The sequence below is a fragment of the Spodoptera frugiperda genome, chromosome 17 (assembly GCF_023101765.2).
Source record: "Spodoptera frugiperda isolate SF20-4 chromosome 17, AGI-APGP_CSIRO_Sfru_2.0, whole genome shotgun sequence".
Taxonomy (NCBI): Eukaryota; Metazoa; Arthropoda; class Insecta; order Lepidoptera; family Noctuidae; genus Spodoptera; species Spodoptera frugiperda.
The window spans coordinates 374987-394366 of NC_064228.1; the positions used below are offsets into that span (position 1 = coordinate 374987).

The 19380-nt window shown below is 33.9% G+C and overlaps 2 protein-coding genes across 4 annotated transcripts in view; one reads left to right on the forward strand and one right to left on the reverse strand.

Annotated features, from left to right (window-relative positions):
* Positions 1–19380, forward strand: part of LOC118276606 (nephrin) — a 284280-nt gene that overhangs the window by 97184 nt on the left and 167716 nt on the right. The gene's annotated exons all lie outside the window — the stretch shown is intronic.
* LOC118276608 (nose resistant to fluoxetine protein 6-like) lies at positions 3104–17682 on the reverse strand. The gene is made up of 14 exons (XM_035594955.2): positions 17534–17682; positions 16277–16441; positions 15676–15884; positions 14859–15064; positions 14464–14540; positions 13446–13627; positions 13028–13185; positions 12556–12727; positions 12006–12199; positions 10582–10729; positions 10099–10282; positions 6861–7003; positions 5661–5770; positions 3104–4469 (listed from the first exon to the last, which is right to left on the reverse strand). The coding sequence occupies exons 1-14, from the start codon at positions 17580–17582 to the stop codon at positions 4385–4387; spliced, it is 2082 nt and encodes a 693-aa protein (XP_035450848.2). The 5' UTR covers positions 17583–17682; the 3' UTR covers positions 3104–4384.

Genomic DNA, 19380 nt, shown 5'->3' on the forward strand with positions numbered 1-19380 from the left:
TTGTTTTAAGTGCAATTTTCAGGTGGCTTGTGATTCTTTTGATTGTGGATTTATTTAGTTTATTTGTTATTTAATGAAATATACCTATATTTTTATCCTAATCTACTGGTTAGTAGTAACCTACAGCCTTTTTTGCCAAGTAGTCGCGTCTACGTAAACGCAAATTTCTCAGGTTGGGCAAAGTATCTACTGGGCTCGAAACTTTTAGAATTTTCGATCAATGTCTCAGTAAGTAAAGCTGTGAATTGTGTCACTTAATTAAAATATACCTACCTATTTAAAATGAGAAATGACATATGTTGGTAACCCGTATTGAGTTCGATTCTCAGGTCTAACAAACAATACCGGGTACTTTCGTTTTTTCAAAAATTCTCAGTCACTTTTAGGACTGAATCTGTAATGGTATAGCAAAAGCCTAATGAAAATAATTCCTACAAATGAGACTCGTAGTCTGTAGGGATCCTAATTAGTGCCTAATGTAATCCAATCTTGTAAACAAACGCGTTGCCTATCACCGGCCTTTGGGAGAGCTCATTAATGCTACAAGATTCAACCTTAAGGCTTTAATACCAAACAGCTGATTTACTCATTAGTCGAATGCTGTAATCAATATTAAAATACATACAGTTTTTTATGGAATTGTGGGCTAAAGAGCAGACGTGTCACCTGATGGTAAGCGATCAACTCCGTATACGATATACGTTTATCAGGGTAGTGTTGTATTCTATCGGGGTAGGCAGAGACAATGTGACGCCAAATGACTGGATTCTAATATATCTCTTTGGTTCAAAAACTCAAGTAGTCATATGAGTAGATGCAACCTCTAAGTAAAGGAGTGTTGAATTGGATTCCCTGGTCTGGCAAAGTAAAATTGGTGCTGGTAAAATGTATAATTACATTATGTACCAGCATCTCTGCTCACCCCCATTTTTTGAGGTGGTAAAATCATCCAATGTGTTCTTCCGCCTTCGATGAAACAGAGGGAGTGTCAAATTCTTAGTGAGTGAAAATCACCCCTGGTTTTCGAACCAAGGTCCTGGTAAACCCACTAGGTAGTCCGTAGCTCCGGACCGCTCACCTCTTAGTAGATTAAAGAGTCACTTTATAATCATACAAATTATTCGTTCGTTATTGTATGATTATAAAGTGACAAAATTATTTAAGACTATACAATAGCACCGTTTCAACAAACACTAAACATCCTAAAATCATAAAATCAGCCCCCGTACCAAACATTAAACTTATCACTACATCCCCAAATAAACCGATACACTACACATCCACAATCTAAATCCCTATCAGCATTTCAATTCCTGGTATAATCTCGGAACTAGTTAATACAAAGTAATCTTGGAGCTATCATATATTCCTGCCGTTTGAGAAACATAGGGCGCTTACATAAGGAATCAAGTTGCCGGTTCGGAACGGCCGGTACGGTTCGGTATTGTCCCTACTATTACTATTTTATGAACGCATTATATAGGTTTGTAAACGGAACGGTCTTGAAAAACACTACGATTTGTTTTTGTTTTTATAATTTTATTCGTTTTTGTTTTAGTGTTATTCATGCAATATCAGCCTTAAGTAGTTGATTACAACTATTATTAAATAAATTAAACATTGAATGCCTTAATTTTGTTTGTAAATAAAATTCGTTTCTTACCATCACCTGTTTGCGGCGTTTGAAACCGACCAATCTTATCAGTTGTTGTAGCGTGCTACAACACCTAGTTTAAAAAAAACTAAAGATATGTTATCACCCTTTATAAATAAATCATTCAACGGCTTCTCCCAGGAGAGGGATTGTCAGACTCTTACTGACTAAAGCCCACCCTGTTTCCTACTCTTGCTTTTCGAGCTGGAGCCCCAATAACCCACTAGGTAATAAGTATGTATTCACCCTAAGTGGTCATCATCACTGTTAGTATTATAGGTCTTGCTTGGCAGACGATTTGGAGATAGGATAAAACGTATAAGGTTTATCAGAGAACTCCCAAAAAATTATTTATAAGACTTCTCAATTAACCCAAAAAAAGACCCACTACCACTACCACCATTCACCCCCAACGAAAACAAAACCCAAAGAGATCCGACACCACCAATGAAACTGGTATTGGATTCAGGTAATCTGAACATTCGTGACGGGATTAATATCTACCTTTAAATCCAATAACAAACTGGAATCGAATCAGATACAATCGTATTCTATGTAAACATTTGTCAGGCTTCTATACGTACGTACAAACAGTCATGATTGTATGTATGTACTACTTACTATGGTGACATAGCCATCCTCGATAAAACTATATCTATACTTTAAAATATAAAGCTGAAGAGTATCTTTGAACGCGCTAATCTCAGAAAGTACTGGTCTGAATTGAATAATTCGTTTTATGTTGGATAGCACATTTATCGAGGAAAGACTATAATATACTAAAACATCACGCTACGATCAATAGGAGCTAGGCAGAACGGGTGTTAAACGGTTAAGAGATATAACAGAGAGCACTACTATCCAGTCTCTAATATTAAATTTAGTTCGAGCTCTTACTACACCCACTGGAAGATAATAGAGTTATAGTGAAACAAACAAACAAAATTCCATTCAGTTTGATGAGCCACGGATTGCATCAACAACAAGGACTGTTAGTCCACTGCTGAATTTCATAGAAGGGTTTTCCAACATCTTCATGCTTAACCAGATGGCGTTACCATAGCAACGGAGCAAATGTGGTGGTGTATTCAGTTTCTATTGCGTCTGTGGTTAGGGGATGTGGTATTATAATATGTAGTTATGTTTTTAAAGGGTGCTCGGGTTGGACACCCACTGAAAGAATAGAGATGGTGATACCAATGTATTCCATTCAGTGATGAGCCACGGATTGTATGTTTGTAATATGTATGTATGTATGTATGTATGTAGAAAATGAGCTTCACTCATTTGTTAGCGAGAAGATGGCGTTACCATAGCAACGGAGCAAATGTGGTCATGTATTCATTATTTCTAATGACGTCTATGGTTATGGATGTTTATGTCGTCAATCACGCTATAACTAATGTACGGATTTTGATGAAATTTGGTATACAGACAGGGTATTAGCTCACTTAGATGATAGGATATACACAGACAAGGCATTAGCTGATTTGGATGATACTTAGGATACTTTTTATCACACAGGAACGCGAGTGAAGTCACAAGTAGAAGCTACATAGAAATAAAGACAAACGTTCGAATAGTTTTTCCTTATAATTAATTGGCAAGTGTGCAGGAAAGTCACTTAACGCATCATGTAAAACATATGACATTGATATATTTAATGCTAACCATGCGACAGTGAGACGGATGCTGAGCCGTGATTTCTTTAAAAAATATCTAATTTGATTGTATTGGTTGATTCAGCTTTGTAGTTGTGTATTACTGTGTAATTTAATGCTCATGTATGAACACAATATAATTAGATAGTATACAATAGTTTAAAAGTGGGGACCTATAATTGGCTGCATGTTACATAAGTCGTTTTTATAATTATTTAATGTTAATGCTGTTGGTCCTCCAAATATTAAATAAATAAATAAATAAGTGTGATACACTCAGCTATGGCCACTGAAGCCACACAAATTAGGATTGTTAGGGCTTAAAAGTTTCCGCCGCGGCAGTTGTGTTATGTACAGTTGGTTAGTTATTCGATCGTTTGTTAACAACGTTATTTACTGCGGGATTAGCAAAGTTACCGACATGTTACGCTACTTACTTCCTTATTTCGATACAAATTCTCTATCAAATGTTTAATTTTGTTGTGAACAGTTTTGATTTTGGTTGAGGGAAACTAATATTCGTATATGGAAATTGTGTAATTTTAAAATTGGTTATCAATTTAATAATAAAATTGGGTTCGAAATAAAATTTGTTGATTATGTAGGTATTTGCAATAACGCCTGCCAAAATTCACTGTTTAAAAATTACACAACAGATATTGGTTGCTAACATGTTTTATTCAGGCGCTTAATTCCGTATATTTTATGTAATTGAATTAGAAATTACTATAAATATTACTATCTTTATGCCTAAAGTTTAATTACTAAACTATTTATATCACAAAAAACAACAGAAAACAATGATCATCAATGAAAGCAATTGCTATCAATCGTTTTCACTAAAAAAGCGACGCATCTTGCGTATTTGTGAACCACTTTATACAGAAAAGAGTCTATGTTTATTTAACTTCTTTATGTTCTCAAACTGAATTAACTGATTTGCGAAATTTCTTCACTATTATAATCTTCGAACACACTGCTACCTCCCATTAAAGTGGTGGCAGATACATTTATAACACCTTATAATATAGCAAGTTCCTTCTTCAATATGGAGATCACCAACTTGGTATTACAATGCTTTCGTCTTCAACTCTGTCGCTTTACTCTGTTCGTTGATTTCCTTCACATTTTCAATCCCACTCGATGTTTTCTTTCTGTAAAGGCATAGACAAACAGTTTGTTTAAAGATAAAATAAAATCATGTATTTTGTGTGTGTGTGTTTGTTTGTTTGTTTGCCTTTAGATATTTTATTGTTACAATGCTGTGCTTGTTCTTATTTTTACTTCAATACACTTACTTCAGATAGAAAGTTACTCTATTACGTAATATTATAATAAATTGACGTTATTTTTAGTAAAAATTACCCGCAAAGGAGTAGGCAGGATATTTTATTTTCACCAATTATTTTATGAGTCCCGTATAATTCAGCGTAACCCTGTTGTCATACACCGGACACAATTTCAGGCTCTGTCTCTAATAGGTAATGCGAGTGTCCATGGGCGGCGTTGATCGCTTACCATCAGGTGATCCGTCTACTCGTTTGCCCACTATTCCACAAAAACCTCAATTACACCTTATTCAACTCAGGAATCGAACCCAAAACCCTCTAACTCGGCAATATACTTATATCCACTTCACAAACTCTTTGAAAGAAACGTAAAAGAAAATGGTAACTAAGGAATTACTTTAATAGAAACTCAAGTCTTTGAAGATCAGTACCTAAGTAGGTAGGTACTCGGTATGTTAAAACTTAAGGTAGAAACATTACCCGATTACAAAACTTTAGCTTTCAATGAAACTTTAGATTTTTTTTGTAACAGAACCGTAACTAATCGAGTCCTTCCTTTAGTTTAGAATATTTTATTGGAATTTCTTTAAAAGACTAGTTATCAGTTTTAAAAGATTATTTTTGATATAATTCTTATTAATCTTATTCCGATACTTAGGGTGCTTTTACACCAGAAATCTTTGCTTCGAAGATGTAATAGCTAAGCTGTGAAACTATGTGACCGTTTCCACTGTATGCGATGTATCGATATTAGGGAAGCCATTCATAGCTCATATCCATAGCACGCATCTTTCCATATAAAGAACATAGCTTAACTGAGTCTGTTTCTACCAGTGCTAACTGCCAATGTGTAGAACTAACTATGTATGTGTACCAATGAATATGATTGATGGAAGCAACGTAGCATAGCACATCTCTGGTAGACAAGCACCCTAAAACGTATTAGCAAACATAACAATACAAGATCAGATCACTGATAAGTACATCATTATCATATCGTTAGTAGCATTATACATAATATATAGATATATATAGACTGTATATTATGATACTCACGTAGGGATTAGAAGGAGATTAGCCAAGTTGCTTAAAGGCGACTCCACAAACAGCCAAAGCAGCACTGCTAGCGCCGCCGATATAATGAGGATACCTATTCCGTTTAGTATCTGAAAATCAATTAAGAAGTTTGTAATATTAATAATGTGTGCTGTATAGGCAGGTTAGTTTGTATGTGAATAAGAGAGGGGTGTATAGTAGTAGATTGTTTTGAAATGTAGTTTAGATAGTGTAGTTGATAGGGGTAGGAAAAGGCTATGAAATGCCAATCGCTACAAATCTTACATTTTTCACTTTATAAACAGTTATTAGTCTTTTCATGCATGCTCGTCGGTTAAGGGTAGTTTTAATTTGCCCCTTCTCCTTCTTCATATATGTCCGTCTAAGAGTCCCTCTACTGACGGTCCCATTCAGTTCTGTATACTTCTTTTGTAAATCTACTTTCATTCATTCAAATATTGCTGATTGCAAGAATCGAATATAATTATAATGACAAGTAATTTTCAGTCGTATGCGTCACACATACATAAACACTACCAAATCAAATAATATAAAATTTCTGCAAATCACATAACTGCAACATTAATGCGTTTTACTAAGAATTGATATAAGTTAGGTAAACTATGATTTCTACAAACCGCATAGAATTGAAATTGAACTAGGTTCTGTGAAGTGGACTTGTGTACTTGACAATCATATTGAATACACATATAAAAACCCATTACATTTGCGAGCCATTTGTTTGAGTATCCTTATCTCCTAAACTACTGGTTCGATTTGAATAATCATTCATTTCTGTGTTGGATAGTTTGTTCATTTATGAAGTAAGGCTGCAAAACTTTACGCTTTGAACAGCCGGATGATGATGGGGTATGAAAATTAAAAAACTATTTAGTTTATCAGTTAGGTAATGCAAAAACACGTATTATTTATTTTGTCTTATAAGATAACAATACTTAGATAAAACGAATGAAAGTTAGGAGTAGGAGCTAATACGTATAAAACGTACTTAGAAGTGACGTCAAGTGATATTTCAAATCGATATATCTTCGAAAGTATTTATTTCCGTAAGAAAATAAAACATACGTAATCTACAAGACGGACATTTAAAATAAAAAATAGTCATCTACCATATTGGAGCTGAGAAGCGGGCAAATCTGCGCGGGAGTAGCGAGTATTCTATATTAATGTGATACGTACCAAGTTAAACATGTCATAATGCATGGGATTTCTTTGTGAGAACAGGAACCTCTCCAGTATAAGTGAGTGGGTGATGTAGACTCCGTACGCCAGGCGACTGAAGATTGTAAAGCCGGGCCAAGACATCAACTTACGAAGGATTTCTGAAAAGGAAAGAAATAAATTATTCTAGATGATTAATTAATTGTATTTACTACTTTACTTCAGTTTCTAGATAAAGCAAAGTGCTTTTTAATGGTATAAGTCGGTAAACGAGCAGACGGATCACCTGATGGTAAGCAATTGCCGCCACCCATTGACACCCGAAACACCAAAATCGTTACAAGTACGTTGCCGGGCTTTTAGGGGTTTAGGAATTTAAAGGTTTTTGGGGAATCAGTGATTGGGAAGATTGTGAAGGGGGGTAATTGGACCTCCGGTAAACTCACACAACGCAACGTTTAACGTCGGTTTTCTGTGAGGCCGTGGTATCATTCTAGTCGAATCGGCCCATTCGTACCAAAGCATGGCTCTACCCCACTAGCGATTATGGGGACTAAATTAAATTGGTGAAAAGTAGATGTACCATTTAACAAATGCTACAGCTTAAAGTGATGATGTTATGTATTTTTGACATAACACAAAAAGATATAGTATCAATATAATACGAGCAACCGACTATGAATTTCATCAGAACACATTGCTATGGAATTTTCATTTATTACAATACGGTGTAGCCTAGTCATAGTATTCTCAATTTCCAATCAAATGTTACACTACCACGCTCCACTGTTCGCAATAACTATTCATATTACTTCTCCATCATTTGTTGAAATATATGTCTTATGTATGTATCATATAAGATACATTTTGGATTATTGATGTTGGTGGTATCACTACGGCTTTTATATTAAGAAATTGACAATATGGATACGCGGTATAAGGCTGCTTTTACACCAGAGATGTGCTATGCTACGTTGCTGTGGATGCGTTTGGATTTCACCAATCATATTCATTGGTATACATAGCTTAGCACTGGTGGAAATGGACTCAGCTAAGCTAGGTTTTTTATATGGAAAGATGCGTGCTATGGATGCGTACATGTCATGCCTTGGACATGTGGATGGCTTTCCTGCTATCGATACATCGCATACTCGAGCGACGCATCTTTCTTGCACAGCTACATAGCCAAGTATCAGTGGAAGCGGTCACATAGTTTCACAGTTATTGAAACCAAGTTGATTAGTGTACTTTGCCATAGCAACGTTTGATTAAACTCATTCTATCATTTATTGTCAATATTATCCTAGTAACAATTCATTTAACATTTTCACAAACAATTGTCCAAAAAAGCTATGACATTACAAGCTGACAATGTAACTGAATCCAAGAATAAAAAAAATAAAGAACTTAAAAAAAAAATAACAAAATGCTGAAGTACGTTGCTGAAAGGTAGCTAAGTAATATTTTGTAGAGAATATTTCATCAGTACAAGACAGAGTGGAATTTGATGAAACTGTTACGGACGTATCTTGGAACAGAAATGAAAATATAATACCGGTATTTTGACGGAGGAAAACTAAGGGTCCTCCCGGGAAATTAGAAAAAAAAAGGGAACCATGTTCAACATGCCCCAAGCATGAGAACACGGGTACATTTAGTTGAGAGGGATTAAAAGAAAGGTTATCCACTCATTTCCTCGTTCCCATTTTTATATTTCATTGCGTATAAAGATTTATACGCATTTTTATTATCATACTTCAGTACATAGCATAAAACAATGTCGCTTTCTCTGTCCCTATGTCCCTTTGTATGCTTAAATCTTTTAAACTACGCAATGGATTTTGATGCGGTTTTCTTTAATAGATAGAGTGATTTAAGAGGAAGGTTTATATGTATAATATATTACCATTGCACCCATGCGAAGCTGGGGCGGGTCACTAGTTATATTATAAATGCGAAAGCATGTGTGTGTTTGTTATTCAATCACGTTAAAACTGTTGAACGGATCGGGATGAAATTTGGAACAGGGGTAGATTATGGTCTGAATATCACATAGGCTACTTTTTATCCCACGGGATTGCAGGTGGAGCCGCTGGTAGAAGTTAGTTGTTTAAATACTACATTTATTTCGCTTGCCTACACTACGCTATCGAAAATCAGAGAGAAATATATTTTTCTATCGCATCCATGTTAGTTTTTGTGATCGTTCTTACAGTGTGACTTTCGAAGATTATTTTGCTGTCGATAAATAAATTTTATGATACTGTATTGTATTGTATTGTTCGCTGAGTTTTTCTCCAAGAGAGAGTAAGCACGGAGCTTATATTGTATTGTAGGTTACAAAATACCTACAATTTGTTTTACATTGTTCTCACGTTTCAACATTTAATTTTAAACCCACTGTATTGGTTCTGATATTATTATGTAGTTTTAAATTGAATGAGGAAGCAGGTAACTTATTATGAAAATTGTATAATAATATTTATTGAAGAGCTTATGTCTGCCTCTCGTGTCCACTTCATTTGTTACTGGGTTGGTTTTCACCTGCTTTATAAGGATACGTAATACACTCGATAATTTGTAAACGATTTATAATATTCGTGAGTTTTAATATGATGAGAATTTCTGAACAATACTCAAACTTATTACAATTTAAACCACCTCGTTGGTTGAGTAGTCCGTAAGTGATACTACGGAGCAAAGGGTCTCAAGTTAGATTCCAGACCCAAGCAAAGTATTATTTAAATGGTTTTTAACTTTCTCAATACGAGTTATAGTTCTTTTTAAAAAGTATTATCTAGAGATACCTATAAGTAACTTTATACAAATTGGTCTTTTATAGTTTTATCTGTAGAACGGTTAGACTTTTAAAGATTTGTTCGCCATAAATTTACTTTAGTTTTTACAGCTTTTGTTCCTAAAATCTGTCCTCCAATAGTACCTCAGATTGGTTTAATTTCCTCCAATACTCAAGCACTATTGTAGACGGATATTGTAATTATTCAAGCGAAATTGATCGTTTACTTTGTAACTATTAACGTTTCAACTAACTTGTGGACTCTATTATTAGAAGTAATATAGGAACAGTTAGTTATTTAATGATATTTCTAACACCAACATGATGTAACTACTTCATTCTAGAATTTAACAGCTCAATTAGTTCGTGAACATATTTTCGAATTAGCAAAGGCGTTTGCTAGACCGATACTAAACCAGTGATTTATCTATGTATCTAAATAAATAAAAATGTACTTACGGACATCCCCATACTCAGTAATTCCGATACAGACACATGTTGCCAAAGCCCATAAGTTCCTGTTGAGAGCCGCATAGATTGCTGAGCTCCAAGCGTGGTATTCCCCAAGGCACCATGCCGGGGCCGACGATAGTACTTTCAGACCCAGCATAAAAGCTGCCGCGAGACCTAAGTACGAACATTCCTAGAAAAAAGGTAGAAACTTAGATATATTGCCTTAAGATTGCTAGTTACCACTTGTATAAAAAGGTAGAGGTTGAATAAAGTTGTAAGAAAGACTTTACCATTTTATTTTACAAGCGATATTGTAGACAATTTTTTTGATCGTCCCAATATTGCTAAACGCGGTACGGCATAGCAAATTACCTAACCATCATTGCGTATCACTGAAAGGCTTTCTGCCAGACCCGAGGTATATCAAATCCATTATTAATCCATTTCACAAATCACTTGTAATATTTACAAAAATAGACCTGTACTCACCTTGGAAATGACTCCTCTATATTTATTTGGCCTGTAAACAGTGATGATGTACCCCATAGCCATGCCAAGGAAGTAGGACCCAGCTCTATGGTGGCTCTTCATGTAGGTATCAGTGTACACTACATTATCCCTCACATGGATGAGCTTCCTAGAACAAATGTGAGTGAAATGAGTTTCCTAAGAAATATATTTGACTTACGTTACATACATAGTTGTTTTAGTTTATAGTTTCGGTCACAAGAAATTCAATTTCCAATTGGAAAGTTTTATTGGCTTTCTATGTAGCACTAAATTCTTAGTAATAGCTAGTAGGCCTTGTTTGATGGTAGAAATAAAGTTTCCTAAGTATGAGAAAAAGTGTCTATGTCCTCCCTAGTTTTAAGTAGAAAATATTTGTATCTAGCAACGTCACGCCTTTTATTCCCGAAGGGGTAGGCAGAGGTGCTCATCACGACACGTAATGCCGCTAAACAATGTACACCCACTTTTCACCATTTGTGTTAGAAGTCTCATGTAATAGGGGTGCCTTTTGCCATACACTGGACACAACTCCAGACACTGTGCTACAGAGAGATTTTCTGAAAACCGAAAAAAGCCCAGTAATACTTTGCCCGATCCGGGATCGAACCGCAGTCGCACTTGCGACCACTCGACCAACGAGGCAGTCTATCATGTATCTAAAGTTATTAATTCACAAAGGTCGTCAAAGAATGTTCAACGCTGAAAAATTTACTGTAAATAATACAGTCAAAGCTATGAAATATTCAGCACATCGTATGCAGTAAAATAAAGAAAGCAAATTGGTCCCGTTCACGAGAGGGGTTACATTTTATTACATTGAAAATCTGAAACGAACACGTGAAAAAAATCAAAAATAAAATTTTCAGAGATCGTAAAATATTTTTCGTGAATTTCCCAGAAGCAAACACTTCGATTTTAGTACGTACATTGAAAAAATGTTTCGATGCATACCCTACTGTGATACGATTTGAAAATTCTATTAACTAAAGCTGAAATTTAATGTGACCCATCAATCTACGCAATTAGATTTTTAAACCAATGATTGTATCATGGTTTCCTCCGTACCATACATTTCATTAAAGCCTTGCTTCTATTGGAATTATCAATTCCGTTTATGTGTTTATTGCTAATTAACATAAAGCTACTGTAAGCCTAGAGTTTCATGTTTCAAAGAATCATTAATACCACGTTTATTGAATGGTATAAACCATAACTGTATGAAGAGCTTTCAGGAAATCATGATACATAGAATCATAATTTGTTTGGACATTATAACATAACTGAATGTAACGCAAAATAAACCTTATTTAAATTTATCAATAAAGAGTTATAGCAAAAATTAAACAGCAGAATTAAAAACCTCATACTAAAATTACTATAAAAGGATAAATAAAGCTACTTACTCAATATCATACAACAGTATGCCAGGCAGTCTTTTACTGTAAGTGGTGATACCAGTGATCACCACGGAGTAGATAACAGCAATGATGGTGGTGATCTTGCCAATCTGTCGGTTCCACTGCCAGAGGCAGAAGAGAGCAGTGCCCATCACTGCCAAGTGATAATCTGCTGGTATGTACCAGGATACTTGTTGGCACTGAAATTAATCATAAAGGCTGTTAATGAGATAAAAGATTATTAACTTAAAGTCTTTTGTCTTAAAAACCATTATACATAGTACGAAGCACTAGCAAGTAACTATATGACAATAATTAATTTCGAGAATTGAAAAGACATAAAACGGACACCCTCTTTTGTTGTCACTGTCCATTGGCGGCGTTCATCGCTTACCATCAGGTGATCAAACTGCTTGTTTGATTCTTATACCATAAAAATACAATAAATCTATTATACATCATAGCCAAAAACAGCTCACGGTGGTCATTGCCCTACTTTATACAAATAATGATAATCTAATACAAAGAAAACTTAGCACAACATTAAACAACTCACAATATTATCACTATCCACGTAGTTACCAAGCATGAGGAGTCCAACGAGCCAGGACTTCTCACACGCCTTCTGCTCTCTGTCAATTATATTCCTCTTCCACAGAGGTCCATCACCAGCATACTCTGACACCGCCAGGGTATAGAATATTAGAACGGAGAAGGACCCTATTAATCTGGAAATTTTAAAATTGGTCAAGTTCACAATTATTAAGTTTTTGTGATCAGTACCTTTACCATCAGTTTGAAGCAATAATATTTGACAATAGTCGCTAGCAGCAACGACGTCATTTTTTTGTAAGGCCAAATTTTGTTTCCGTTGATCAGTAGGTTGTAAAATTTGATATATACAAAATTTACGTCGTCACTAGCGACTATCAACAAATACTATTATTTCAAACTCATGGTAGAGGTACAGAAGTAGAAATGGCAATCCCAAATGTAGGAAGAAATGAATTCTTAAAAGATACTGTTACCTAACATAACGTTGTATAAGCGTGATGATAGGATTCCGTTTCTTCTCCATGAGACCTTTCATGAGAAGCAATCCTGATATGACGAAGAAATTCTCCACAGCTGGTAGATCTAGATGCTGGAAGGTATTCCCGAAGATGTTGTCTTTTACACTTATTAACTGGAAAAGAAAAAAGTATCAATTTTAAAATTTATTCGACATATCAGGAAGATATTCTAATCATAATAAACATTATGATCAAAGAAAATGTCTTAACGAAGAAAAAGACAAACATTATAATGCTAAAATAAAGGTGTTACTCTAGGCACCAATTTAGGTCCCAAAAATTATGCAGATGGACTGACCTGAGAATTAACCTCAAAACTTCAAGATCAGCAGTGACAAATGTTGCTACTGTTAAAAACAACAAATCTACTTACACTATCATAATCATGCCCATTACTGATGGACCCGGCGACGATAAACACGAAGACGTGGACACACGTTGTGAACGACATCACTACGGCCTTTGTGAAGCTGAGCACAGGAATCTCATCGTCAGTGATCTTGGCGAAAGACGACCAGTTTCGTCGGAGACTGAAAGAGTAGGCTATTCTCCTCACTGAAAAAAATAGATAATAATTTGTAATTATACTCTTGATTAATACAAATTTGATTATACAGTATGGAGATCACTCATATGATTTAAATGAAACTACAAGTAGTACTCGTCTACAGAAGCATAATACAACTAAATATTTCAACAAAAGCTTTATGTTTCTTGACCACAGAAGAGCTGTGAAATGTTATAATGCCGTATTTGTTAACAGTGTTCAGTTTAGCTCAAAAAGAAAAATGCAATTTTTGGCTTAACTAATGGACCTATTTTGCTCATTTTTCGTATATTGTCAGCCAAGATGATAACAAATATGTGGTTTAAATTAAGTCATATGAGGTTTCCGCATAACTGTATGGTGAAACCTCTACACACACCGATGTGTTCAGTTTGAAATCAGGTTTATCATCGGACTACATTTTGTTATTAGGTTACCTACGTACGTTATTTAGTAAATTCAGGTCTATTTGTTAGTGATTAGGTTTGTGACCTAAATTGAAAGGATTACTAGATAATTTAGGTTGAACCTGCCGACACAATTTGTTTTAGTTTTTACTTATTGAAAAATATCATTGAGGTTTTTAGATTTTGGTTGTTCCAATATTTAACTATAATTATGCTTAACAATATTATGTTGTAGGTTTAAGGCCTATTAAATCACGTGCCAAACTTGCGTCGAACTTTATTAAATGTACCTCCATTATTATATTAAAAAATAAGGAAATCGATGAATCATCAATATTCATACAGCGTGGTGTACATAAAGTAATTATTTGTACAATAATCACACAGGCATATGGTAAATATTGTTGTGGGTAGAACTTGTATGAAATGGAACTCACGTGCAGAATCTGTATTGTTGAACTCGAGGTATAGCGATGAGGCAATCGTGGTGGCAATTAGGCTGATGATTGTAAATCTGGAAATAGCAATAATAATAATTAGTAATTAAGATTTTAGAGAGGTTCTTATAGCTGTTAGAAATGGGGACAATATATTTATTGGTAAGGATAAGTAAATAGATGAAAGAGTTTAAAGTAATAACAACGCTTCATTATTTAACTAGGGGGCCTTTGTTCAACAGTGGACATCTTTGGCTGATGATGATTATGATGATGATGAAGTACTAGTGAGTTAAGAAGTTAAGAATTTAGTTGACAGATTTTAAAATTTTCTTTAATAGACTATATGACAAAAAGGGAGTGACTATAGTAAATGTGCCACAAAAACCACTTACATAAATAAATAAAACCTCAAACTGTAGACTGGCTTTTCTCCAGCCTTATTACAATAGTCTACAGTTATCTGAGGGTCTAAGGGAGTGATGGGGTTCACCAAGTATATGGCTTTGAGGATCTTGGTGACAGACTCATGGCTGCACACTGCTGGTAGGCAGACACCCCATGATATTGTATCTGCTCTCCTGCCTTCTTTGGATTTGACCTGGTGAAAGAATTGATTAAAGTTATTATAGAAATTGTACTCAAACTATAACTCAATTCATTTATTGCATTCTTGTGTAACTGTAGGTACATTATTATTTATTTATTATTTATTTATATAAAAGAAATACAGCATTATATTTATGACAATTTCCCACAAAACCGGTTTAGCGGTTTGACTGTGGGTGTTGCGCCGCATTGTTATACAAAGTTATTATTATCTACTATTTATTCTATATAATATATATTCTATATAATTATATATAAGTATTTATTTAGAATTATTATAATTATCATATAAGTATTTAATTAGAATTATTATATTTAATTCTATATAATTCTATATAAGTATTTATTTAAGTATTAGTTGATTAGTTTCAACAGGGTTAGGGCTGTAATAGATTCAATAGTACAAAGAACGGAATAAGTTCAGAATCGATTAGGGACTGTTTAAAAACTTATTGAAAAAAAAAGATGTAATATTCACCACCATATTTAGATTTCGAATTCATTATAAAGATTTGAACTACCTACAAAATGTGGCTATTTATAAAGTTGTGCCAGAAATAGATCTAAAACCTTCCTACGTTTTATGATACTAAGTTTACTTACACTCAAAAATTCTTCAGTAGTATCATGTACATTAGCACTTCCATATTTCAGATTTTCTTTATCAGTCACCTTAACATCAGTGAGGCAGTATTGTGTCTTAATTGTGGGTTCGCCAAAATTAGAAGGAGCTTTTAAACATTGGTCGTAATTGCCCAAACTGTATCTGGAACCGTAGAAACTACCCACTGGGTGGTGCATGGAATTCCATACTGAAAGGTATAAAATGAACCAATGATCATAAGAAAAAAAAATTGAGAATCTCCGTAAGGTTGATGAGTGACGGATCGCAAATACGACTATCAAACTTGATCTCTCTGTCGATTTTTGGATCAAGAAGATCCTTAACTAAAAGCAACGTCACTCCTTTTATCCCCGAAAGGGTAGGCAGAGATGCACATTGTTGCACGGTACGTAATCATCAAAAAGATCCGTAACTATTAACTATATTTTTAATTCCATTATTCTTATAAGTAATGATACACTTTTTTCTTCTTGTCTTCTTGTCTTCTGTTATAATTATGGAAACGGTATCAGTTAACACTTGATCTTCTCAGTCCATTCTGTTTTTATAAAGACGTAGATAATTATAAACTCTACTTACTCCAAACTGCCCAAACAGTATAATTTTTAACTCCATTCAGGACTTGTAGCGTTTGGTCCAGACAAGGCTTCTCATGTTTAGACCAGTCTAAATGTCCTAGGCCATCTATAACTAGGTCTACTTCTGTTTTTAATTTATTATTAACGTATTCTGCTCTTGTTAAACCTGAAAAAACATTATTAAAATTTTAAATTATTTTAACTCCATTGTCTTTGTCAAAAAAATAATTAGTTCATAGAAATATTTTTTGTCGTAATATCTACATTCTACGAATGTGTGGGTGTGATACAAAGTTTTTATTTCGTGGAAACGAAGAATTATAATTATTTATATCAAATGACATAAAAACGTAAGGCTGGTAAACTTGTTCGACAGAATAATTCGAAATTATTCCAAGAAATTTTACTTTGTATGGAGCAGCTTTTAGAAAAAATGTAAGCTTCTCGTAATCAGTCTACTCCTTAATACAAAGTAGGATTTAAACAAATACTCTATTTATTTATATAGACCATCCCACACTATGTATCTTTTACAATGAAAATCGAACCTGCAATAGCATTTGTTTAGTTAATATAATCAATCAGAAAATTCTTAACCAACCAATAAACTTCCTCGCAAATACGCATCATTTAACGAAGCCTTTTTTGTCAATGCTAAGTAAACTCTTCAGCTTAAAGTACTTCCTTTTGTATATAAGTACCTACATTCTTATGTATTATTTCCTATACATATGTACTATATAAAAAGAGGAAAACCCAAACAATTAGAATAATTATTTTAACCACAGATTTGCATTGATTGATGGTATAAATACCATAATGTATACTTTATATTGTATATGCTTTAATAAATACATTTACGTCATTATGATCTATTCTAGGTAAGTTTCTATTGAAAATTGCAGGAAAATCCTATTAATAGATACACGTGGGTATGTCTAATTGTATCATTTTGATATAAGCATTTTTATAAAACTATTTGTCAGTAAATGAAAAAAGAAATCGGAACATAATGTACCATATAAAGAATAAAAATATTCAACAAAAAAAAAATTGAGACTATTTCACTAATGAAGTCAATAAACAAGGAAAAGTAATTTAGTAATGTAGTTTATTCTGTAAAATTATTTAAAACAATGCAAAAGTTACTTAAAATTCTATAAAATAAATATTAATTAACTACTACACTGAAACAACTGTCATAATCTAATTAAAAAGTAAAAAAAAAGAAATATAATAAACATAAAAACATACTCACAGATAAAACCAAGGAACACTATACAACACAGTACTCTGTATACCTTCATTGTAACACTAAATACTAATAAATATTAATTTAACGTTAACCCACAATCTGTGTGATCTAACTCGCATTTAAATTGGAACTGAAATATTTAGTACTTCATCTATAATATATAAACCACACGGACGATTTCTACTAGTTATATGTAGATCAAAAACTATGGAGTTTCTTGCTCGTTCTTCTCCAGTCGAAGCTACACTTTGAGACAAGCACCTAGCTTCACTCACAGACAGACTGACGGACAATTGAATTTGATGTTTCAAAAGTGCCTAATTTATGATTAATTTAGAAAAACACTACCTAGTAGGTATATTTTAAATAATGATTATATTTTCACTTATTTATAATAATTCATTTTTTATAGCAAAAGTTTTTTTATAATATATGAAAGTACTATTATGTCAATTAGTTATTATACCAGTTAAGATTTATATGAATTATGTTGAGTTTGCTACTGCAAGGGTCAAAGATTTATGCAAGACTAATTTTATAACGCCTGTAATTTCTTTTTAAACGGTATATACCAGGTTTAACCTCGTCAGGAACAGAACCCGTTAGGTTTTTTGAAGTTATTTTTGGAGTTGTCAATCAGTTTTGAAGTATGACATCTTTTTTTAGCTTTACTGTACCTTAATATGGTTCAATGTCCTTGCAATGGTCGGTTAAGAAACAGTTGACGATTTTGTTGTTTTTTTTTTTTTATTTTTTGTATGTAAGATGATTTAGCATGAATTTGGTAGGCTTTTTAAGGACGTCTTAATAATATGTTAGCTTATAAAATGATTACTTATTTATGAATTCCATGTATAATTATACCCTCCCCCAATCCCCGATTCCCCAACAACCCTTAAATTCCTAGCCCCAAAACGCACTTGTAACGCCTCTGGTGTTTCGGGTGTCCAATTGTCCATGGGCGGCGGCGATTGCTTACCATCCGGTGATCAGTATGCTCGTTTACCGGCTTATACCTTAAAAAGTCTAATTCAGTGAATTCAAAATCATTAAATAAAATAAAAATACGAATCGTATGTCCTTACATAAGTACCTATATATTATAAAACGCAATGAGGTTTATATACATACAAATACGAGAATAATTTGTTAAAACTAATATTTAAAGTTTTATGTAGATCGGCGTAAAGTAAATTAGCTTACATTACGTAGGTATACGCCAAAGCAATATCCGTCTTGTATGTTTACTGATATAGTTGATTTTTGTATGACTAACAATGTTGGTAGGAATTTTAAGTACCTTTCTTTGGAATGGGGCTTAAGTCTAATTATTGTTTTTTTTTTTTTTAATTGTATTTTGATGAATACCGACGTCAAACAACGCTTGCCTTGTGTTTCGTTGTGTGAGTGAGGTTACCAGAGGCCCAATTCCTCCCTTCCCAATCTTCCCAATCCCCGATTCCCCAACTACGCTTAAATTCCCAACCCCCAAAAAGCCAGCAACGCACTTGTAACGCCTCTGGTGTTTCAAGTGTCCATGGGCGGCGGCGATTGCTTACCATCAGGTGATACGTCTGCTAGTTTACGTGTTCCATAAAAAAAAAGATTAGTTTTGTATAAAAGGCGATTCCTAAAGCATACTTAATGCATAATACATTACGCATTTGTTATATTATATTAAATATTTGTTTATATGAGTTTTAACACCGTATTAATGGGTTATTACATAATGACCCTAATGACCTTCTATAAAAGAGTAGGTTGGTCACAAAGTTTGTCCAGTACGGCCAATATTGGACATAGTGACATTAAGGGCACTTCCTTAATGGGTTGGTCGAGTGCAAATACCA